Source organism: Myxocyprinus asiaticus, chromosome 33 (assembly GCF_019703515.2).
Source record: "Myxocyprinus asiaticus isolate MX2 ecotype Aquarium Trade chromosome 33, UBuf_Myxa_2, whole genome shotgun sequence".
Lineage (NCBI taxonomy): Eukaryota > Metazoa > Chordata > Actinopteri > Cypriniformes > Catostomidae > Myxocyprinus > Myxocyprinus asiaticus.
Window position 1 is genome coordinate 3,269,675 of NC_059376.1, and position 25,575 is coordinate 3,295,249.

At 43.7% G+C, this 25,575-nt stretch overlaps 1 protein-coding gene across 1 annotated transcript in view; it reads left to right on the top strand.

Annotated features, from left to right (window-relative positions):
* cacna1db (calcium channel, voltage-dependent, L type, alpha 1D subunit, b) overlaps positions 1 to 25,575 on the top strand; it is a 203,019-nt gene that overhangs the window by 159,229 nt on the left and 18,215 nt on the right. The window contains exons 32-39 of the mRNA XM_051670137.1: positions 3,678 to 3,806; positions 3,895 to 3,960; positions 4,034 to 4,125; positions 4,460 to 4,619; positions 5,564 to 5,691; positions 5,800 to 5,896; positions 6,696 to 6,798; positions 24,047 to 24,148. Of these exons, the coding sequence (XP_051526097.1) occupies positions 3,678 to 3,806; positions 3,895 to 3,960; positions 4,034 to 4,125; positions 4,460 to 4,619; positions 5,564 to 5,691; positions 5,800 to 5,896; positions 6,696 to 6,798; positions 24,047 to 24,148 (877 nt within the window). The remainder of the gene's footprint in view (positions 1 to 3,677; positions 3,807 to 3,894; positions 3,961 to 4,033; positions 4,126 to 4,459; positions 4,620 to 5,563; positions 5,692 to 5,799; positions 5,897 to 6,695; positions 6,799 to 24,046; positions 24,149 to 25,575) is intronic.

Genomic DNA, 25,575 nt, shown 5'->3' on the forward strand with positions numbered 1-25,575 from the left:
AGGTGGTGAACCTGCAAGCGCTGCCCCAGGAGGAGGCAGACCCAGCCCTGTTGTTGCTTTGTCCGGTGCGCGCTTTACGCATCTATTTGGATCGCACACAGAGCTTGAGGATCTCTGAGCAGCTCTTTGTCTGCTTTGGTGCACAGCGGAAAGGAAGCGCTGTCTCCAAGCAGAGGATCGCCCACTGGCTCATTGACACCATAGCTATGGCATATCACGCCCAGGATGTGCCGCCCCTGGTAGGGCTACGAGCCCATTCTACCAGGGGTGTAGCGGCCTCCTGGTCCCTGGCCAGGGGTGCCTCTCTAACAGACATTTGCAGAGCAGCAGGCTGGGCAACACCCAACACCTTTGCAAGGTTCTACAACCTCCGGGTGGAACCGGTTTCATCCCAGGTAGTGGCATGCAATACAAGCGGATAAGCCCGGGATAGCCGGCCGGGTGAATCGCTTGCACATAGCGCTTTTCACCTCCTCTGAGCTGAAGACGTGTGCCATTAATTCCCAGTAGTGTTCACAAACTATGTTCCCTGGTTGACTTCCTCCGAGCCCTGTGGCAGTCAAGTTTTCAGAGAGACTCGCTGCCTGCCCAGTATACGTGCTAACTAAGAGCCCTGTTCTGGGGTAGGTGCTCCGCATGTGGCGGTTCCCTGTAAGGTAACCCCATTCGATGTATATCTTCTGCTAATTTATTTCCCTGTTGGCAAACTGTGTCTTCCTTGGGCAGAGCCCCCTCTGCCACAGTCTCCATGTTTGTAGTAACTCCTCCCCCATTGGGTAGGATCTACCATGAGACTCTCCACATGGTTGGCAAGACCATGTGAGGTATTTTTCCACTTAAATATCCCCCCCTCTTTGAGTGAGGTGTGGTCTCCGCAGTGTCCTCCCCTTGGGAGGGACACCCCCCAGCTAGACCTGGCGGCCCAGTCGGATAATCCCCCTTGTTTTTTAGGGAGTGGAAAAATGAAGGGGAAAAGAGGCCACGACTGGGTTAGCCTGTCTCTATCTTTTGGGTAGTCGACTTGTCCCCAAAGGGCCGTTCAACACTCATAACTATGTTTGGGGAGGTTACGTGTCGGCCTGGTGCGCTGGCTACGAGGCACACAGTCGTCTGCCCATCACACACCGCCAGTTCACGTAACACAGTTCAGCCAGTTGCGGCGTTTTGTATAGGGACCCCTAGTGTCACTACATCGACACAACGTCAAGTGGAGGTTACGCAAGTAACCAGGATGATACTGACTGTTACTTTTGATTTTGACCCCCCCCCCCCCCTTTGTTCACGGACACATTATTCCATTTCTGTTAGTCACATGTCTGTGAAACTCGTTCAGTTTATGTCTTAGTTGTTGAATCTTTTTATGTTCATACAAATATTTACATATGTTAAGTTTGCTGAAAATAAAAGCAGTTGAAAGTGAGAGGACGTTTAGTTTTGAAAATCTCTGTATTAATGTTTTGAGGGCAGAACAGATTAAACAACAAACAGATTCAACATTAGATTCAACATTTCCTTATACCATTAACATTTACTAATTACTAATAATTAATTAGAAATAATAACTGCATTTTATGTACTTCATCATCGGAAATAACACAGATCCAAACCTGTAAATTGAGTGTGTTAAATCAGAGGCAGTTGTGACATTACATCAGATGTTTAAAGACTTCATGAATGTGGGTTTTGCTTTGACCTGTTGAATCACACAGGAGCTGCAGTAGTCATGGATAAGCCACACTGTTACTTATTTAAAAATCACTAGAAGTGAAGATCTTGTCCGTTATTTGTATTGATCATGAAGCATTTGTTGTTTTCGAGAATGCAAAGCCTGCAGTGCATGCACAAACTCTGCATGAAGTCAGAAACACTGCCCTATTCACACACTCATATTGGTGGCCTGCACGTCTGGCCATAGTAGCTTTTGAAATGCTGAGTACAGGTGATACTCCCGGTAAAACAAAGATGACACTAATTTGACAAGGAATTGGTTTTCTTGCCTCTAAAAATTAACATTCTGCAAGGGAGAGTGTTTTAAACCTACAGCAGCACTCAATGGAACAAGATGAACAATTTATAAATGTATGACACGGTTTTCCACACATCATTTTACTAGCCATATCCATTTATGTGGTTACAGATAAATGATATAGAACAGTGAAATCGCTCACAGAAACTTTAACTTCTTTTAACTCTCACAGCAGACGGATGATGTGGGCTTGAATGCCTTCGCTCCTATTGGCAGTCACTCCCTAATGTCGCTCGTCATTTGTATAAAATTAAACTTTTCTCAACTTTTTCGTGTCACTTGCCATGCCCACATCTTGTTGCCAGTGTTCTTTGTCGCTCGTGTAGCTGGAAGTTGCTCTGTTCTCATTAAAAATGAAAGGGAACATGTCTCTTTGTTGTCCTGTGTCACTGGCTGTGTGAATGGGGCTACACTCTTTGTGTGCTGTACTTGCCTGAAAATATGCAAATAGAAACGTAAATTCAGGGTTATCTCAAAACCTGACTACTCAGGATTAATTACTTACCCAGAGTAAATTATCAAGATAACCCAGCATTACATTTACGTAGGATTTAAACGACACTAGGTTAATGTGGCAGCGGGGGCGTGGTCAAGCATCTCTCCGGAGAGAGAAAAAGCGGTAAGGGCGCTTACACCTGAGCTAAATTATGTATAACACCTGCCTCTAATTTCAGTGAGCACGGGGAGAGCGGCATAAATAGAGACACACCGCAAATAGGAGGGAGAGAGAGCCTGGGCACGACAGACCCGAGCAAGAAGCAAAGAGTTTTTATTACAAATGATGAGAGTTTATTTTTGTGAAGCGGTGTGTAATTGTTGATTAACTTTGTGCATAACGCAAAGACTGGGAGACCGTAATTTGTGCTGCAGAGAGAGAGAAAATAAACCCTTACCTGAACCAGGAAAACTGCTTCTCGCCTCCTCTTTACAGTTAACTTAAAGGAAAAGTTCCCCCAAAAATGAAAATTCTCTCATCATTTAGTCACCCTCATGCCATATTTCAGCTCTGTAGGTCCTCACAATGCAAGTGAATAACTCCAAAAGCATTTAAAGGCATGATTTAAGTAATCCATACAACTCCAGTGGTTTAATACATGTCTTCAGAAGCGATATAATAAGGTGTGGATGAGAATCAAGTCCTTTTTTACTATCAATCTCCACTTTCACTTTTATTTTGTCCTTCTTTTGTTTTTGGTGAATCGCATTAGGAGGGAGGAGAATTTATTGTAATAAAAAAAAAAAACTTGAATATTTTTCTGTTTCTCACCTACATCTATCATATCGCTATTAAAGAATATAGATTTAACCACTGGAGTCTTATGAATTACTTTTATGCTGCCCTTATGTTCTTTTGAAGCTTCAAAAAATTGTGTACTCATTTACTTGCATTGTATGGACCTACAGAGCTGAAATATTCTTCTAAAATAATGTATTTGTGTTTTGCAGATAAAGAAAGTCATACTCAGTTGGTATGGCATGAGGTTGAGTAAATGATGAGAGAATTTTCATTTTTGGCTAAACTACTCCTTTACGTGTGATAAGCCCATGTGTGTTGTGTGACAGAGATACATTTGCTCTTTTTTGTCACCACCTCATGGACATATTCATAATGCTTTCCATTCATATGTTGAATGCTCTGTGGTTCTGTCAGAACACGGAGGACAGCGCGAGAATCTCCATCACATTCTTCCGTCTGTTTCGTGTCATGCGGTTGGTGAAGCTGCTGAGCAGAGGAGAGGGCATCCGCACGCTCTTATGGACCTTCATCAAGTCATTCCAGGTGCAATGATGTCATATGTCGATTTATCATCAAGAATCTCATGTATTGTGCCAAGCTGAGCTGATGTCTCTCACTCTGTCTCTCTCAGGCTCTCCCATATGTGGCTCTGCTCATAGCGATGCTGTTCTTCATATATGCTGTAATTGGAATGCAGGTAAACATCATCTGCTGTAATGTAGTGTAATGCTATCGTAACAGTGTTCTGATTGATTATGAATATATTTTAGGTGTTTGGGAAGATCGCCATGGTGGATGGAACCAGTATTAATCGTAACAATAATTTCCAGACGTTTCCACAATCTGTGCTGCTGCTCTTCAGGTTTGTTCACTGATTAGGTGCATTACGAGCGTTTGTGTCCATGCATGTGTATATATTTTCCTACTACATTCAGTTTAAATTTTCAATTCAAATCTGTTCAGTGTGTTTTATTGGCATGACGAAAACTCAAAATTTGTTTTGCCAAAGCAGTGCATCATTAGTTAAATAAAGTCAAAGAACAGTAGTGCATATATTGTACACATAGTACAGTAACATTAAAATACAGTATGATTAACAATCAGCACCCTTTATAAAAATAAATAAATTACAAAGGTAACAATGAGCTATAATTATTTGTAATAATATACACGTTCTCTCTCTTGTGATATGTGAGATGTGCGACGGGCGAGGCGTGGCAGGAGATCATGTTGGCGTGTTTGCCTGGTAAACAGTGTGACTCTGAATCGGACTATAATCCTGGAGAGGAGAAGACCTGCGGCAGCACCTTCTCCATCCTCTACTTCATCAGCTTCTACATGCTCTGTGCTTTTCTGGTACAGCACAATATTCTAGAGTTTAAACTAGTGCTGTCAGTTGAATCAATTATTTAATCGTGATTAATCACATGCATTTTTCATAGTTATTCATGAGGGTAATGAGGAAAGACAGGTGTAACTGAAACTAATAACATGACAAACAAGGGGGCGGGGTTATCACTCAAGACAGAGCAGACACGAGTGCACATGGGAATGAAAAAACAATAAAGCTAGTGCATCCAGCCACAAAAAAACTATAAACAAGGCAAAAGGAGGTGGCAGGATCCTGACACTGTGCGCATGCAAAAAAAAAACAAAAAAACAATTACGCTTGCAATTTTATTTATTACACTTTGAAAAATCATACTCTGTGCATGCAAATCTTTTTGACATTAAATTAGCTTAATAATAAAAGTCCTTTAAGGTTGTGTGGGTCTCAAGTGAATCAATAAATCAATAATCTGAACTAATAGATTTACATGAAACAGTCTAAATGAACCGACTCACTAAAATTAATTGATGTTCCCAATAGCTCCCAATACTAAATATAAGGCAATCATTTATTTTAACCAGTTCATGTACATGAACTGTCTGAAAGAACTAATTCACTTCAATTATTCAGTTTTCCCAGCATTACATAATAGAGAAAGGACAATTTAGGTGAGTGTGTTTGATTTCTCACTCGACACCATTGTTGCATTCACAGTTCAATGTGACAAATGTAGGGTTTTGTGACGCTACTGCGCTACTCACTGGAAAATGTAGCTCCTTAATGGCAAAGCGACACTGTTGTGAAAATAGCTGAACTACCGTCATGCTACAGAAATATTTAGTTTGTCACGTCGCTACTTTTAGTTACTTACTCCCCAACACTGGTCTATAAAATTTTGCCTTCTCAGTGATTTTATATTATTATTATTATTAGTTTACATTACTCAGTTTACTTTTCCCCCCCCTCCCAGATCATTAATTTGTTTGTTGCTGTCATCATGGACAACTTTGACTACCTGACGCGTGATTGGTCGATTCTTGGGCCACATCATTTAGATGAATTCAAGAGGATCTGGTCAGAATATGATCCTGAGGCCAAGTATATATCTATAAGATCTTCTACTTGCAGACTCTGTGTGTGTGTGTGTATGTGTGTTTGTTGACAGAATACATAGATTTTGTGTGTCTGTGTGTGTGTGTTTCTCAGGGGTCGTATCAAACATTTAGATGTGGTGACGTTACTGCGTAGGATTCAGCCACCGCTGGGCTTCGGCAAATTGTGTCCTCATCGAGTGGCCTGCAAGGTTTGCAGAAACATATACTCACACTGACACACACACACACGCATGTATATGTGTAAAGAGATACACAAACAGAACATACTGAACATATGTGAACATACTAAACCTGCAGGATCAGGATATCAGTTTTCATTTCGTCAATGGAATGACTGACGAAAATGTTCTTTGACAGGTTTTTTTAATTTTGTCAACGATAACAAAGACAAGACAAAAGACATAATGATGATAAACTGATGAAAACTGCTGACAATAAAATGACTAGAAAAAAATTATACTTCAAGATATTAACAATGCACTAACACCGTTACTTTTTCGTTTCTTTTTTTTAAAAGACAGATAAATCTTGCAAGATAGGGCATACCTAAATGAAACAAAGATTCAAATTAAAACTTATTCTTAAATTCTGAATTTCAGCCCAACTTCAAGCATATGGTTCCATTGTTCACAACTTACATTTGTGTGTTACTGTGGTGGTAACAACACCAGTACTCAAGGGGGCGATAGTTACCTTCAGATGTCTGTGTGATTAAACATCAGACAATTTAACTAATTTATTCAGCAGGATTCTCCTCAAACTGTTGCTTCATCATGACAGTAGTTGGTTGACCTGAAAGAGAAAACTGAGTGTAGATGGAGACAGTTTACACTAATGCCTGCTATAGCGCCACTTTGCAGTAACACTGAGAATGCAGTGTATTGTATTGCATTATGAATTGCGTTCTGACACACTGAATAAAATGTCATGTATGTTTCACATACTTTCAACACGTTAACTCTTTTTGTAAATATTATGTATTTTCAGAGGTTGGTTGCCATGAACATGCCATTAAATAGTGATGGTACAGTGATGTTTAACGCCACACTGTTCGCCCTGGTCAGAACTGCTCTAAAAATTAAGACTGAAGGTAAGTCATTAGTGATTGTAACGTTATTTACACACGATCACTGCTGTGAATATTTGTGCAATAACGACTGTGTAAACTGCCGTGAATGTTCAACCTGCTTTCATAAAATCACTTTACAAAACCTAAATTTTTTTGTTAAATGAATTTTATGTGGCTCTTTGTACGTATCGCGGGAGTTTCCTGGTGAAACGAACACTAGAGGTGCTATAACAACAATGACTTTTTTTCACTTTCACACAAATTACAAGTAAAATGGTAGATTATTAATTCATAAACACTTAGTTTTTGCCCTGTTCTTTTAATCTTTTACTATAGCGCATGACCAGTTGTTTTAACATTTGCATTCGATAAACAACTACATTTACAAGTTTATTTGTGCATGATTGGGGGGTACAATTAGATACAATTGTTTATCTAATACCTGAACTAAAATCAGTCCTTGTTGCCAGCCTGCCCAAGAAGGCCATCAGGCTGTGAACACTTGGGTGATGCTTATGTATGTGCTCCAATCTGCTCCCAACCGGCAATCAGTGAAGAGATTTATACCGGATCCTACACAGGCACATTCCTTTAGAGAGATCAGCACCTGAGAAAGACTAATCTCATGTTCACTATCCAAAATTCTAACATTTGATTGGTGTTAGGAGTCAACAGTTCAGCAATCGATTCAAAGATCTACATCTCAAACGTCAGCCTTTCTTCTCCACCCCCCATTTCACAATCATATCTAGCTTAAATCTGAGGATAATATTTCTTAAACTCATGAAATCTGTCAAATTCATGAACAGCTGTTTGTCACTATGGTCTTTAATACACTGCATTCTGAGTTTTACAAAACTGTATTTCAGAACAAATTCTTGTTGCGAGAAGTTAAATAACATAGCATACATGGAAAATATTTTGCTATATAAATTTAAATGCTTAAAAATACAAAGCAATTAAAAGTTAAATTATGATACATCTTGAAATATTTATGTACATTTATCTAGGATTATAATTTACAAGCCAATGGTCTGTGACACTTGTAACGTATTCAAATATTTGTTATGTTACAACAGATGCAGTAAAGTCGTAAACCAAAATTAAAGTTAGTGAATCTCAAATGCGTTGTATCTAATAATTCAATAATCAAATATTTTTTTATACACATTGCTGTAGGCATTATGTGGAATGTTTTTACAGTGGCTGTTCCCTGCCACAAATGGTTTACCTAAACCTCAAACAGCCTATGTGGTGTAAAGAGATGGAGAATGCCCTTTATTTCCCTAAAAAAGCACCGAGAGGGTCTCTTATTTTCTTGTGCTAAAGTTTACAACATTAAGACCATTGCACACCAAATGCAAATTTTTGAATTTTCACGGCAGTAATGATTTAGAAAAGAAACAATTGATTCCTATGGAGCCATTCACACCAAGAGCGAACATTCGCATATCAACAAAGCAAAGTCTTTTTTACTGTGAGTGTGTCAAAAAACAATTTCTCGCTCAACGATGAAATGCCCCGGTCAATGAAATATGAGCTTTGGATCACGTGTCAGAAGCTGCTGCAGTTACCAAACCAGCACAACTGGTAGCACTAAAGCCCAGAAAGCTGTTGTGCCCACCAACATTCGAGTAACTCAAGAAAGACATTCTGAACTATCAGTGAGGATGTGTATTTTATTTGCTTCAAATGCTTTTAAAACTTAAAACATCTTTTCTCAAATGGGTTCTCTTAAAGCTAAAAGTATGTTATTTCTGTGGCACCAAATGGAAATGCAAAAATAAACATTGTTTTAAAAACAGCTTTCTGAATACGACCCCTGTCTACCATTGGTCCAACAAAGATGCTATTGGTCGAGTCAATTAAATTGTGTCTATATAGACGGGCCGCTTAACAAACAGAGCGCTACAGAGACACACTGCATTGTTTTCAAGAAAATTAACCTACGAATGGCTCACTTATAGTTGTCTCTGCATATTAAGCATATTAAGCAGGAGAAAGTATTTTAACACAGAAAAAGTTACATAGTTCAGCTTTAACATGTAAGTGATATTGCTGCATCACTGCCCCTATAAAAACTTTCTGATCTTATGTGGATATTCTTCATAATGTATTTCATATTGCTGCATTTTTACCTTTTCATTTAATCTTACTTAAGTACTCTTCACAGTATAATATATATTGCGGCATCTTTGCCTTTGTATCCATTTTAATAAACAACTTTATGGATCTTATGTGTTTTTTTTCTTCACCTAATATATTAATATGATTGCCGTAACTTGCAGTGCACTCTGTATTTTTGTCTTTCTATCAAAGTGCATTTGTATACAAAAAAGGAGGTGGTTTCTCCACAATCTTGTTATCGTTATTGCTGTGCTGTCATTAACAGTTTAAAAGTATCTAATAATGGGTCAGACTGAAGATTAGTTTTGTTTGTTGAGATTAGTGTTTTATTGCTTGCATTATACGGACTCTTGGAGCATTTAGATGTCATCACGTTCAATTCGTAACGTGGGGTTTTGAACAAAAAACGTGGGGTTTTGAGCAAAAAAAACAAGTAGATGTGCATGGTACTCACACATTATCAGAAGGACTGGGAATCGTAAGGAACTGAACGATTCCAGTTCTGATTCCAATTCCTCTTATCGATTCTGGTTACTTAACAGTTCCAGTAATGATTTCAGTAATTCTTTATTTGGAAATGAGAAATGCAGTTCTTATTGTATTTACTATCCTCTGCTATGTGTTACCAAAGGATGAGATCATTTCAGATTTCTACAGAGCAGATGTACCAAATCAGAAATAAATTCAATATAATTCTTGTATAAGGCGTTTTTGCAGACTTTTTAGAGACATAATTACAATCCAATAATAGATCCTAACTATATTTTAAATAAACAAATCTAAACCAACAAGAAATGTGATGGCATTTTTCATTAATTAATTTATCATTTTATAAAATTCCTCTTCTTACAACAAAACTTCTTTTAATTATACATTGTCAAATAAACAACTAGTCAGTAACTGTCATGTGTATTTTGTTGATTCTTGTATTTCATGTCTTTTATTTTGAAAATTCTAGTTCCTGTTTCATGTCATGTGGTTCCCTTGTCATATGATTTCATGTTTTCCCTCCATGTTCATGTGTCTTGTTTTCATTGGTTGATTGTCTTGTTATCTTGTTTAGAGTTCTGTTTGTTCATTGGTTTGTTCTGGTTTGGTTTGTTCCAATGTCCATGTATTTAAACCCTCATGTTCCCCTTCTGTCACTCACTCGACGTTGTGTCGATGTAGTGACACTAGGGGTCGCCCTTGGGAGCCCCAAGCACCTCTGATCTTTGAGAAAAGGCCAATGGGAATTGGCGAGTTGAATTTGCATGCCACTCCCCCGGACATACGGGTATAAAAGGAGATGTCTTGCAACCACTCATTCAGATTTTTTCTTTCAGCGAGCTGAATTCCTCCGCCGATCCATTCACCTCTACAAAAGCTGTTGGATTTACAGTGCATTTCAGCGGCTTCTCCCCCTCTTGCACCGGTTGAGTGTAGAGAATAACCCTGGGTGCTTCAGCAGCCTAAAATAGTATATTCTTCCTCTAAAAGAGTATATTTCCCTTCTAAAAGAGCTTCACTCACGGAGAGCATCTTTTTGAAGATGCCTTTCTGTTTGTGTATATTTCCTGGTTGCAATCGTTACCTCTCCGCTTCCCACGGCCACGATCGCTGCCTCACGTGCTGGGCACTGCCCACGCGGGGACAGCGTTTGCGGACAAGTCATGTTCTCACTGCATAATTATGGCAACGTTGCGGTCGTGGCTTTCCTTCCTCAGAGGGGAAGCCACCCCAGCGGCTCCCCGCCGCGGTCCTTCTACCTACAGGTTTGAGGCCGCATCGGTTAGCACTGGGAGCGATTTGGGGATTTCAATGGGAGCCGCTCCGCTGGGAAACCCCCCGTGGACCTCCCATTCCCCAGCATGCCCAGCGAGTTCTGCAATGGGACCGCTGACTCGTCTCAGGGTGAGTTCACGATCTCATTGAGATGCGAAGCGGATGAGCTTTCGATTACAGCATCAGAATGCGGGCTGGTTCAGTCTGACGCCATGCGCATCTGACTGCCATGCTTGCCCGGGCGACTGTGAGCGTCGGGCTGGAGTGGAATCCTCCGCTCTCCCCTGAACCCTCACGGCTCGATGACTGGTTCCGGGGCCCCAAGCACCGCTCACGGCCACGCCCCGCCCCCATTCCTTTCTTCACAGATGTGCGTGATGAGCTCTTGCGATCATGGTGGGCACCTTTTACTGCCCGGACCCAGTCTCTGAGCTTCTCTGCTCTCACTACCCTCGACGGTGGGGCTGCCAGGGGATACTCGGTGATTCCCCAGGTGGATAAGGCTATCACGATGCACCTGAGCCATCCGAGACTCCTGTCCAAGGCCTGTAGGTTTACGTCGTCACTGGCGACTAAGGCCTACAGTGCCACTGGACAGGCTGCCTCCACCCTGCAGGCCACGGCTCTCCTGCAAGTGCACCAAGCCGAGGCAGTCAAAGAACTGCACAAGGGTAGTTCTGACCTGAGATCGATGCAGGAGCTGCGCTCAGCGACCGATCCCACCCTCCAGGTGACGAAGGTCACGGCATGGTCTCTCGGGCAGGCGTTGTGCACCCTGGTGGTCCAGGAGCGCCACCTTTGGCTCAACCTGGTCGGGTCAAGGGAGGCTGACAAGGTACGATTCCTTGATGCCCCCATCTCCCAGGTTGGCCTATTCGGTGACACCGTCAGAGACTTTGCCGAGCAGTTTTCAATGGTGAGGAAGCAGACGGAGGCCATTCAACATATCCTGGCCTGGCATGGCTCAAGATCCCGCACCCTGTCTGCTCGTCCCCAAGGGTGTCCCCCTGTGGTGACACCAGCTCTGCAACAGCCCGTCCCAGCAGGCTGTCTCCGGCGTGGAGCGGCCCGCAGGAAGCAGTCGCCACCTGTCTCATGACTGGCCACCAAGAACCCAAGGAAGGCTTCGAAGTGCCCCTGAGACAGGCAGCCCAGGAAGTCGGGGACCCGCTACACAGGAGCTGGTAAGAGCACCACTCCTTCCCCCGGTTGAGGGCCGGGGGGAGAATCCTTGTTTTTCTTTTCTTGTCATTTCGCCGCATGCCCAAAGGGCTGCGGTACCCACATTTTCAAGAAAAGAGCGAATTCCTCACTTCCTGGGTCACACAGTCGGTGTCCACGGCCTCTGTTATCACTTCGGTGAAAGGCGAGAACGCCGCTGCCTTGTGCGCGGAGATAGAGCCTGTTCCTCCAGCTGAGATGAGGAAGGGGTTTTACAGCCCCTACTTCATCGTACCCAAAAAAGGCGGTGGGTTTCGGCCAATCTTGGACTTGCGAGTTCTGAACCGGGCCTTGCACAGACTCCTGTTCAAGATGCTAATGCAAAAAAACGCATTTTGGTGAGCATCCACAATTATCTTGACGACTGGCTGATTCTAGCTCACTTGCGGGACTTGTTGTGTGCGCACAGGGACCTGGTGCTCAGGCACCTTAGCCGGTTGGGGCTTCGGTTCAACTGGGAAAAGAGCAAGCTCTCCCCGTTTCAGAGCATCTCTTTTCTCAGCATGGAGTTAGACTCAGTCTCGATGGCGCACCTCAAGCGAGCGCACGCAGTCGGTGCTGAACTGTCTGAGAGCGTTCAGGCGCATCTTTAAAAAGGCGTTCCGTATGTGCCGCTCTTTTAGAGAAATATATACTCTTTTAGAGGAGAAAAAAGCTCTTTCAGAAAAGATACTCTCTTGTTTTTCTGCCGAAGCGCCCAGGGGCGTTTTCTGCAGTGCACCGGTGCAGAGGAGGGAGAAGCCACTGAAATGCGCCATCCGAAATGCATGGTCTTTGGTTCTTTAATGGATAAACTCAGTGTGCTGGTCTCATCTGCGATGGCGGAAATACACAAAGTCCAACGTGGTTGGACTACAACACAGCTAATCTCATTCGTGGTAACAGTACGTTACAGTAATACCTTACGGATACTCAGCGGTCCGTAAACTGCACAAGCAATATCCTTGATACACAAGAATAACACACTATAATATTCTATCTCTGCCCAGACGTAAACCTCTTACTTGAATTGCGTGAGGACGCAGGTAGAATATGTGTTCATCCATCGTTTGACTCTGACTCGGTTCCTCGAGGCTCGGGTGATGACAGGAGGCCATTTCCTCACTCTGTCAGCGGGCGGTACGGCTGCTGATTCTTGGCAGGCTGGCGGAGAAATCAGCGACGTCCACTTGGTTGAAGAGGGAAGAGAAATCTTTCTTCACTTCTGCAGGCAAACGGATGAAGATGCGGATTGCTTGGCGGTCTCCTTCGGATTCGTTAGAGTGTTCGGTGGAACACAGAGTAATCTCAACTCATCCAGCGAGATGGAGATTATATGGCCACAGTTTCAAGTTGTACGTTACTTCCTTGTGCAACGAGCAGCGATGAGTTGCGTCTATGCATGGCAAGTAGTTGCTGGAAGCGATGCCCAGAAGGAACTCAGAGGTATTTCTACTCCCGATGACGTCATGGTTGAGGGGCATTCTGTCGTGCGCCTCATCCAATAGGAGTTGAGAGCTCGGTCCTTTGGAATTTCACACATACATGTAAAGTGAGCAAGGCTTAGGATTTGTTTTAGACTCTCTTTGTTTGATTTTGGCACGGTTGTTATCAGTAAGATTTTATGACTGTGTGTGTAGGCCTCAGTCAGGCTTTACGACTGTGTGCAGGCCTGTCTTTGTCTTATATCTGAATACATGAGGCCCAACATTCCCCCCTTTGGTCTGAAGAGTTGGTTGTTGTCCAGCATCTTAAGAGCAACTGAAGGGCCGAACAGTTCTTGTCGGTTCACAGTAACCTGTGGGTTACCCATCCATGTATTCCTGATAGAAAAGAAAACGGTTTCACAGTCCATACAGTTCATTAGAGTTCACAGAGGCTTTTTCGTCTGGACAGAGATTGAGGCACATCTGGGCATAGAACTTCTAGCTAAGTCTAAAACTACATTCATCACACATAAACGTTTCAAGTTATAGGTAGGCGCAGCATTAACTGGAACACAATCCTTTGTTGTTCTTTGGTCATAACACAAAATCAAAGCAGAACCTGACAATGGTTACTAGAACCAAAACGTTAGAGGAAAGGAAAGGAGGGTTAAAGGTTAAGAGGCTTATCCTTGGAAATTATTGGGGTTAACCTGTGGGATGGGCTCAGACTGGAGGGAGTCCAGTCTGGCCTGTAGATGTTGAATGTACCTGTACATGGCGTGTGCAATAATTTGCTGTGATGATCCAACCACTAAGGAGGAGCCCGAGGGCAACCAAACTGATAGGGTGTTCTTGTTATGATGACGGTCTGCTTATGTGACTAGGCAGTCGGTTTGAGACTGAACTTCACTAATGCTGTTGAAGGGTGTCATCAATGGTGAGGTTGTGACCTCTAAATGCATCCATGATCTCAATTTCTGTGTCATGTTTATCGACGTTGAGATGGAGGACAATATTGTCAATGTGCACAGTGGCTTCTTGGGGAACCGTTAAGAACACCATTTGGTTTGGAAGCCTTGGTCTGCATATTCTGAGGCTCAGATCCCCAGGAATCTCGCGTCACCTTCTTGCCCTCGGGAAGGGCGCACGTGCGTCTCCCATGCCAGTTGCATGTACCTTCTGATTTCCTGCATGGTGGGGTTGCCCATTCTGCAGTGCATTGTGGCGTCATAACGCACGCTCTCGTGGAGGTTGTGAAGGAAAGAGACTTGAAAGCCCATTCCTCCTCCAGACCTGGTGCGTTACGTCCTTGGAAGTATGCGGTTTTCAGGCATCTGTAATACTCACGCGGAGGCTCATGCCTCTTCTGTGTGATGGCGAAAGCGCCTAGGGTAGCGGAAGCTTCGTCGGTATACAGCGAATACTCCTCGCATAGAGCTTTACACAGAGCTGAGTAGTGGTCTCGGGTACCAGTCGGTAGTGTTTCCATGAACACATGGACACTCCTTACCGTGGTCTTCCATATGAGCTTGAGTTTTCACACGACGAAGCATAAGGCAAGTTAACCAGGCAGTGCTCAGTTTCTCTGAGATAATCATCGATGTTTGTAAAACATTTGCAAAATTGGCTGTTGATCAGTGCCACCCTTTGTAAAGGTGTGGATATGCTAATGGCGATCATTCGCTTTGCTTTTAATGTGAATGGGCCATTAGTTGCCGATTCTAGCCTAGTATAGTCTCATGATTCTAGTCATGATTCTGTTGTCTCGCACGTCTTACACATGTGCCCTTTGTGAGATTCAGCTTAGAATTGGGAGAGGGTAAATATTTTAGGCCAGGCCTAAATGTAAATAAGGAAGTGATTAGAATACTTTAAGTGTATCATTATCTTCATAACTTAAAAAAAAGACATAATTCATATGAAAAATTAAAAACATCATTTAAGAAAGTACACACTCAAGTTTATTATTACACTTCCATTTCAGTTACCAACGAAACCTTTAACGAATAGCTATATATGACACAAATATGAACTTTTTGTTCAAAGAAATGTTTGAATTATTGCATAATGTTTACATGAGGCATGATACCAACCATTTTCAGAGTTCAGAAGTCTTTCTTTCTCTATGTCAACTCTTCGTTAATAGAAAAGAGGCCATAGCCTGCTGTAGGTGTGAATTTCCCCCTCCTCCATTAGGATAACATTCCTACAAGGAAAGATTATCTGATACATATACCTTAGCTTATATTAAAGGCACAGCACACTCACAGAGAAGTGCTTCTTCATTCTTCACTCAGAGCCAAAAAGAAGTCTGTCTTCCAGTAACAGGTTTTTCTGAAAGTACGAACCACTGAAACAAATGCAAAAACACTTTCATTTTGACCAGATTTAGTTCCAAATGACATTACACTCGTTCATTCTTCAATTCCATTGGAAGTGCTCAGGGGCCTTAATAGTGTACCATGTAAATTGAATATACTGTATACATCTAAATATTCAGTGCTACTGCTTATATAGTCAATATTATTCTACCCAATATTTATTTTTAATTAACCGCAATTTTTAGTTGGAATAAAACCAATTAACTTAGATCAGGGCTACTAAACTTCGGAAAGGTCAGGGGCCGCAAAGCTGGATCCCTGTACCCTCAAGGGCCGCACACTTAATTTTATGATTATAACATATACATATATATATATATATATATATATATATATATATATATATATATATATATATATATATGTGTGTGTGTGTGTGTGTGTGTGTGTGTGTGTGTGTGTGTGTATAATTATATATAACATGTTAATTGTAAGAATGTTGTAATGTTACTTAACGGGATAGTTCACCTAAAAATGGAAATTCTCTCATCATTTACTCATCTTCATGGCATCCCAGATGTGTATAACTTTCTTTCTTCTGCTGAACACAAATGCTAATTGTTTTTTTTTTTTTTTTTTTTTTTTAGAAAACATGTCTCATCTCTGTGGATGAAAGACAGATCAATATTTAAGTCCTCTGCATTTTTTTTACTATAAATCTCCACTTTCACTTTCAGATGTGAAAATGAAACTAAACAGGTGCCACATGTGACTTACAGATGTGAAAGTGGATATTTATTGTAAAAAAGGATTAAAATATTGAGTTCCCTATCTGTCACTCACTCAAAGTTGTGTCGATGTAGTGACACTAGGGGTCGCCCTTGGGAGCCCCAAACACCTCTGATCTTTAAGAAAAGGCCAATGGGAATTGGCGAGTGGAATTCGCATGCCACTCCCCCGGACGTACGGGTATAAAAGGAGCTGGCTTGCAACCACTCATTCAGATTTTTTCTTCGTGGCCGAGCGGTTGTGTTTCAGTGAGCTGAATTCCTCCGCCGATCCATTCACCTCGAAAGCTGATGGATTTACGGCGCATTACAGCGGTTTCTCCCCCTCTTGCACCAGTGGTGTGCAGAGAACGCCCCTGGGCGCTTCAGCAGCTAAAAGAGTATATTCTTCCTAATAAAAAAGTATATTTTCCTACTAAAAGAGTGGCACAGACGGAGCGTCTTTTTAAAGATGCCTTTCCGTCTGTGTATAATTCCTGGTAGCGGTCGCTATCACTCTGCTTCTGTCGGCCACGACTGCTGTCTCATGTGCTGCCCATGTGGAGACATTGTTCGTGGATGGGAACTTGACCTTGGCAATGTTGCGGTTGTAGTTTTCCTCCATCAGAGGGAAAGCCACCCCAGTGGCTCCCTGCCTCAGTCCTTCTACCTATGGGTATGAGGCCATGGTGGTTAGCACTGGGGCTAATTTGGGGACCTCAATGGGAGCTTCTCCGACGGGAAACCCCCCACAGACCTCCCATTCTCCAGTACGCTCGTGTGCCCCGGTCGAGTTCTGGGATGAGACTGCCGGCTTGTCTCAGGGCAAGTTCGCAATCTCATTCGGGTCTCACGAAGAGGATGAGCTCTTGATTGCAGCATCGGAGAGCGGGCTCGTCCAGTCTGATGCTGAGGACTCGACTGGGCTCCCACCCTCGGGTGCGGTCGCCCAGTTGCAGGCTGATGTGGAGCTGGAGGCCATGCTTGCCCGGGCGGCTGCGAGCATCGGGCTGGAATGGAACCCTCCACTCCCCCCTGAACCCTCGTGGCTCGACGATTGGTTCCTGGGCTCAGAGCACCACTCACGGCCGTGCTCCCTGCACTGGTTCCTTTCTTTCCAGAGGTGCATGATGAGCTCACGAGATCGTGGTGGGCACGACCGGACCCGATTTATGGGCTCCTCTGCTCTCACTACCCTCAACGGTGGGGCTGCAAGGGGGTACTCGGCGATTTCTCAGGTGGATAAGGTGGTTGCGATGCACTTGTGCCCGCAAAACGCCGCCTGAACCGTCTGAGACTCCTGTCTAGGGCCTGTAGGCTTACATCGTCACTGGCGACTAAGGCCTACAGTGCCGCTGGACAGGCCGCCTCCGCCCTGCTCGCCATGGCTCTCCTGCAAGTGCACCAAGCCAAGGCGCTGAGAGAACTGCACGAGGGTAGTTCTGACCTGGGATTGATTCAGGAGCTGCGCTCTGCGACCGATCTCGCCCTCCGGGTAACAATGGGTCTCTCGGGCAGGCGATGTCCACCCTGGTGGTCCAGGAGCACCACCTTTGGCTCAACATGGTCGAGATGAAGGAGGCTGACAAGGTACGATTCTTTGATGCCCCCATCTCCCAGGTTGGCCTATTCGGCGACACCGTCAAGGACTTTGCCCAGCAGTTCTCGACGGTTAAGAAGCAGGAGGCTATCCAGCACATCCTGCTGTGGCGCGGATCAAGATCCCGCACCCTGTCTGCTCGTCGCCAAGGGCGTCCCCCTGCAGAAGCAACACTGGCTCCTCCGCAGCCCGCCCCAGGAGGCCGGCCCAGTGTGGAGCCACCCGCAGGAAGGAGATGCCACCCGTCTCACGGCCCGCCACTAAGAACCTGAGGAAGGCTTCGAAGCGCCCCTGAGACGGGCGACCCAGGGAGATGGAGACCCGCTACAGACCCGGAGCTGGTAAACAGACCACTCCATCCCCCAGTGGAGGGCCGGGAGGAGAATCTTTGTTTTCCTTTTCTTATGATTTCATTGCATGCCCAAAGGGCTGTGGTACCCACATTTTCAAGAAAAGAGCGGTTTCCTCACTTCCTGGGTCATACATCCGGTGTCCACAGCTGTCGTTATCATGACCGCTGGGCACCGCACCTTTATGGCAGGCATGGCACTCCGGAGGCGGGCCCCCCAAGCGCCCAGCTGTGGCAAAATTGCACCCAGGCCAGGATGGTTGTGACAGGCCCTGAGGACGATTTCCCTACTCTCCTGTCCAGGACCGGTCCTATGGTGGGTATACAGAGCCAGGTAAGTGCTTTGATGTCCCCAGACTCAGCACAGCCACGAGTTCGGGGCTCGAGCCCCCCCAATGTGGCGCCTCAGGCTCCGCTTCACGTGAGGCCCCACCCGCCGGTACATCCGACACAATTGTTCCCTTGGTCCCCCTCACCGGGGGCTTGGGGGCATGGCTTGCACTCCCAACCCGTCGTGGTGGCTGACCAGGACCGTCCGACTCGGCTACGCGATTCAGTTTGCCAGGCGTCCGCCCAGGTTCAACGGTGTCTGCTTCACCTTGGTGATGGGTGAGAACACTGTTGCCTTGCGTGCGGAGATCACATTCCTTCTACAGAAGGACGCAATAGAGCCTGTCCCTCCTGCCGAGATGAAGAAGGGGTTTTACAGCCCCTACTTCATCGTACCAAAGAAAGGCGGTGGGTTGCGGCCAATCTTGGACCTGCGAGTACTGAACTGGGCCTTGCACAGACTTCTGTTCAAGATGCTGATGCAAAAACACATTTTAGCGAGCGTCCGGCATCAATATTGGTTCACAGCGGTAGACCTGAAGGACGCGTACATCCATGTCTCGGTTTTACCTCGACACAGGCCCTTCCTGCGGTTTGCTTTTGAGGGCCAAGCATACCAGTACAAGGTCCTCCCCTTCGGTCTGTCCCTGTCACCTCGCGCCGTCACGAAAGTTGCAGAGGCAGCCCTTGCCCTGCTAAGGGAATTAGGCGTCCGCATCCTCTACTCTCTCTATGACTGGCTGATTCTAACTCACTCTCGGGATTTGTTGTGTGCACACAGGGACTTGGTGCTCAGCCACCTCAGCTGGCTGGGGCTTCAGGTCAACTGGGAAAAGAGCAAGCTCTCCCTGCTTCAGAGCATCTCTTTTCTTGGTATGGAGTTAGACTCGGTCTCTATGATGGCACGCCTCACGAGCGAGCATGCACAGTTGGAGCTGAACTGTCTGAAGGTGTTCAGGCAGAGAACGACGGTCCCACTGTAACAATTTCAGAGGCTCCTGGGGCATATGGCGTCCTCGGCGGTGGTCAAGCCACTCAGGTTGATGCATATGAGACCTCTTTTGCACTGGCTTCAGACTCAAGTCCAGAGATGGGCATGGCGCCACGGGGCACATTGCATGGCCATCACGCCGATCTGCCACCACCTGTTCAGCCCTTGGACAGACCTTGCATTTCTGCGGGTTGGGGTCCCCTTAGTGCAGGTGTCCAGGCGTGGCAGACGTGCTGTCGCGGCAGGTCACGCTCAAGGGAGAGTGGAAACTCCACCCCCAGGTGGTCCAGCTGATTTGGAGTCTATTCGGTCAAGCGCAGGTAGACCTGTTCGCTTCCCAGGAATCCTCCCACTGCTCGCTCTGGTATGCCCTGACCGAGGCTCCCCTCAGCACAGATGCGCTGGCACACAGCTGGTCCCGGGGGCTACGCAAGTATGCGTTCCCCCAGTGAGCCTACTTGTGCTGTGCAAGGTCAGGGAGGACGAGGAGCAGGTCATCCTAGTAGCACCTTACTGGCCCACCCAGACTTAGACCTCACGCTCCTCGCGACAGCCCCCCCGTCGAATTCCCCTGATGAAGGAGGGACGGCTGTCCCCCTCCACTTTGAAGGTGTACGTGGCCGCTATAGCGGCGCACCACAATGCAGTTGACGGTAAGTCTCTTGGGAAGTACGACTTGGTCATCAGGTTCCTTAGAGGCACGAGGAGGCTGAATCCTCCCAGACTGCGTCTCGTCCCCTCATGGGACCTCTCCGTGGTCCTTCGGGTCCTACGGGGAGGTCCGTTTGAGCCACTGGAGTCAGTTGAGCTAAAGGAACTCTCCTTGAAGACTGCCCTCCTGACTGCGCTCACTTCCATCAAGAGGGTAGGGGACCTACAGGCGTTCTCTGTCAGTGACATGTGTCTAGAGTTTGGTCCGGGATACTCTCACATAGTACTGAGACCACAACAGTTCGATTTTCTGATATAAATCAGTTCTGTTGTCACTGTGATCGTCAACTAACAAACACCATGAATGTACAACATCACATACAATCGGAGATGTATTAAAAAACAAGAGTGATATGTCCAAAATTAGCACCAAAAGTCCTTCAGTGACAACTCATAAAGATTTGTTCACCCTCCTTAGCGTTTTGCACCGAAGTAGATAAAAAGCATTTGTGTGAAGGCGTCTCAGTGCTGTCGCTGCAGGAAAAACTGTTCATACAATTCATACAGATTTGATAGGCTGTTGATAAATATATTTCTGATCATGATATCATAACGCGGGCCGCAAAAGATCGCTCGAGGGCTGCATGCGGTGTTGAGTAGTGCTGACAGATGTTACACATGAAGCCTGGGGTTTTTTGACCACAGTTTGTGGTTTGAAATTCAGACTACTTTTGGCCATAAATCTTCACAATTTGTGTTCAGGTGACATCATCCTCCATTCTGCATTCGGTTGCTTTAACATTACAAATCTTTATTTTATATTGCAAATAGCTCCAAAAGTTGAAGAAGAGTGAGTGAAACCCCTCTCATCTTGATCAGTCTGATTTGTAAACTTTTCAAAGCAAAGTTTTTGTCTGTCAACCCATATTAAATCCGTGAGTTGGGAAGGTGAAAAATAAGTGCTCTTCGTTTTAAGTGTTATTTCCAATACACAAGCAGTCTGAATTTGTGCATGTTCACCCTATTTTGGACAGAGCCTGATTTGTTAAAACTTTCACAATCACATTTGGTCATGTTTGATTGCATTTTACTCCTCTAACCAGGGCCGGCCCAGGCTCTGTTGGCGCCTTTAGTGAGATTTTTGATTGGCGCCCCCCCAACCCCAACCCCCTCATGAAAACACTTATTTTGAGTAAAGAGACCAGAAGAGACCAGACATGAGCTTTACTCAAACCCAAATAAAGAAATGCAAACACACACACACACACACACACACACACACATACACACATAAACAACTGTGCCTACAGTTGCACAAGTACTTAATAAAACAAAGGGTAAAAAAAGAGAAAGCAATATGAAATACGTACCCAAAATAGACCTGCAAAATATAGGCTACATAAATGAATGGATCTGTAGATGTTAGCCAGCTACAGGCCTGGTTCCAGATGAAAATCACTGAGGGTGCTTCTGAAAATAGTGAGGGTGCTCTGTATAGTGGAAATGTATCATAATTACACATTTTTTAATAGATTACATTGTGTTTAAATGCTACTAAAACAATGTAAAGAACAGTTTTCCATGTACAAAACATTTATTGATTCGTTTTTTTTTTTTTTTTCCACATGATCTGTCACTGAAAATGACCGCAAAATGCTGCATATGCAGATTAGGACATACATTGATGCGGCATTTTGTGTGTTTACAAAATGCAGGGATTTTGTGTGTTTGCTGAGATTCAAGGAAATCTGCTTGCCAATTTTTTACTCACGTGTCCCCTCTGTGTGCGAATGATGTGAAGATCTATTGGGATTTTACTAAAGTTCATCACTGAAAAGGTTTGCTCGCAGACCTGGCACTAAACAGCACACGCAGCCTCACGAATGGACACGGAGTGGCTGCATCACACTTTTCTTTTATCATAATATTGCACTATTGAGCGCTAAGTATTTTATTTTATTTTTTTCGAAGAGGAGAAAGCACGCGCTCGCATGCATGGTTGCAAGATTGCATAAATGAAGTATGACATAAGATGAAATATTTCCTATTTTTGCTTGTATAAATCTCTGAGTGGGGTGTTGCATCTATTATCTGGCAACCCTGAGCATATTAAAAGCTTGTGAATGCGCGATAGGTCCCAAAGCCAGATAAATGAAAGATCTATCAAAAAACGTTCATGATAAATCGACCAGCGGGCAGTAGTTTGCCCTGGTCTGCAGTTGAGGGTGCTCTAAGGTTCATTTGAGGGTGCTTAGCATGAATGGTTTAGACTACAGTCCTAATCATGTCTCTTTTAAAAGAAGACACATAGGAGTTTTTTTGGTGAAGTGAAAGCAAGCAGCAATATAACTGAAATTAAAACAACATTATAGAAGCTTAAGTTTATTTTAAAGAAAATACACTGCACTTAACTTGCACTAAACCTAAAAAAAAAAAAAAAAAAAAAAAAAACGGCCCACAGTGTCCATGCCAGTTAGGAGGTTCTAAATAAGCTATTTCAAATTAATAAATAAACATCAATGGCTGACATGAACAGTCGTTAACTTGGGATTCTTACCTTTATATTGCTCTTTGTGCCGCTTCCTGCCTTGTGCACCTGAGAATTTTGTTCTTTTTTCACTCATTTTGTCCACATATGATAAGGATCCGATTATAATATAACTGCGTAGCTCTAGTACTCAATATATGGGTAGAGGGGCGCACAGTCGTCATGAGAGGGCGCACTTCCGAAAAAAACAACAAAAAAACCTCCATTTTGCACCCTAGGCAACCGCCTATGTCGCCTATGCCACGGGCCAGCCTGTCTCTAACCTACCTACCCATTGCCCTGTGTAATAATAGGCTGTCAATGGATGTTCAACTTCTGAATTCCAAAACTGCAAACTATATACTGTATATTGTATTCATTTTTAGGTTATTTTTATTTTAATTGTATTTATTTATTTATTTATTTTTTGCAGCTTATATGCGGAAAAACAACGAAACAGAAATCATGCAGGAAAATACAGGAAAAAGGCTCTATTATTGTTGGTCTCTGTGATCCATCAGTATTATTCTGTTTATTAAGGCAAAAATGTTTGTTCATATTTTCATTAAAATGCAAAAGGGTGAATCTCCTTAAAACTGTCAAGAAATCAAAAGAAAAAATAAATAAATTATACTTTGCATAAAAGTTTTCTTTTCTTTCTCTAATGAAGCCAAGTTTTAGGACCAAATACTATTTATAGGTAAATACTATCATACTAATAAGATACTACTAAACTAAAACGCTTAATGTGAAAAACATTCTTAGCATGGCCTAATAGACTAAAACAATGGCCAGAAAGAACCAAATTTCTCTCACTTCACTTGTTATAAAACTATTTATTGCTAAAAGAACAAAAGGGTAATTTAAGGAGAATATATAAGTTATAAACTTATATTCCTTTACAGAAGTCCACAGATAAAACGGTTAATGTGGCTTAACGTTTCTCTCCTGAGAAAAATAAATAAATAAAATAAAACTTTATGTAAAACTCCATGCTTTGCATTAAGTTGGGTTTGTTTGTTGACAGTATTTTTATTCCAACCAAGGAAAATTAATTTTTACAAGTCTTTATAAGTCTTTTCTTTATATCTCAGAACAATTGTGAAATGTATAATGAACCATGCAATGTCATTTTGCAAAAATGATGCCACAGTCAAGTAATTTTCATGAGATCAGGCTGGAATGTGTGTGTAATAACTGCTGTGTGTGTCTCAGGGAATCTGGAACAAGCCAATGAGGAGTTACGAGCTGTAATCAAGAAGATCTGGAAGAGAACCAGCATGAAACTCCTGGACCAAGTGGTGCCACCTGCTGGAGGTTACACACACACACACACACACATTCAGACAGTTGTGCGCTTTGCTTTGAAGTGTAGTTTGCTTCAGGTGATTTCCCTCCTAATACAAATATTCACCGCAAATGCTTGGCATTATGAATATTTGTTTTTCTCCCCTTTTTCTTCCCAACTTGGAATGCCCAATGCCCAATTTGCTCTAAGTCCTCGTGGTGGCATAGTGACTCACCTCAATCTGGGTGGCGGAGGACGAATTTCAGTTGACACCACGTCTGACACCATCAATCCGCGCATCTTATCACGTTGCTTGTTGAGCGCGTTACCGCGGAGACATAGCGTGTGTGGAGGCTTCACGCTATTCTCCGTGGCATCCATGCACAACTCACTACGCTCCCCACCGAGAGCGAGAACCACATTATAGCGACCACGAGGAGGTTACCCCATGTGACTCTACCCTCCCTAGCAACCGGGCTTAGGAGACCTGGCTGGAGTCACTCAGCACACCCTGGTATCGAACTCACTACTCCAGGGGTGGTAGTCAGCATCTTTACTTGCTGAGCTACCCAGGCCCCACATTATGAATATTTTTTATTAAAACAGTGGATTCTTATGGTGTCTTGCACACTGCGAGTGAACATTCGCCTGCCGACAAAGAGGTTTTTTTCTACATTGAGTGTGTTGAATTTGTCCGATGAAACCCTTGCGGACAAATAAGATGTAAGTGTTGGGTGACGTTTGCAAACCCATAGCCGTACACGTATCAGCACAAAAGAAGGCGCTTACACATCAAAATCAGGTGACATTATCAACTGGCATATACCAACGGATGAAGAATCTAAATTCATTGAAAGACAAAGAGTTACAAAACTCAAGTGTTTTGGAAAGGGTTCAGCATGTTGTTGCATAAATATGTAAATGTTCGGTAAACATTCACACTTTTGCCTTTTGTATGAGGCAGACAATTTCCTGTCATGATTTACTTACCTTTGAGCCATTCCAGATGTGTATGGCTTTCCTTCTTCAGCAGAACCAAAATTAAGATTTTTATAAGCAGATTTCAGCTCTGTTTTTTCCATACAATGGAAGTAAATAGGTGTCGTCAGGCTGCTGGCTGTATGACGGAGTAAAAGGCATATTTAGGCAGCATAAATGTACTCCACATGACTCCAGTCAATCAATGAATGTCCTCTGTAGGAAACTGATTGTTTTTTGTAAAAAATAAATCGATAATTAAAACTTTATTAACTTCTTGCCAGCAGTCAACGCATCAGTGACATAAGCACAATGACGCGATCACGCAAGAAGTCGGAAGCGCACGCTTTGTAGACAACAGAGGAATGAACATCATGCGAGAGTTCGGTCATTTCAAACAGAAATACAGCGCTGGCCGGAAGCAACGATTTAAAGTTAAAAACATTTAAATTATCAATTTGTTTCTTACACAAACATA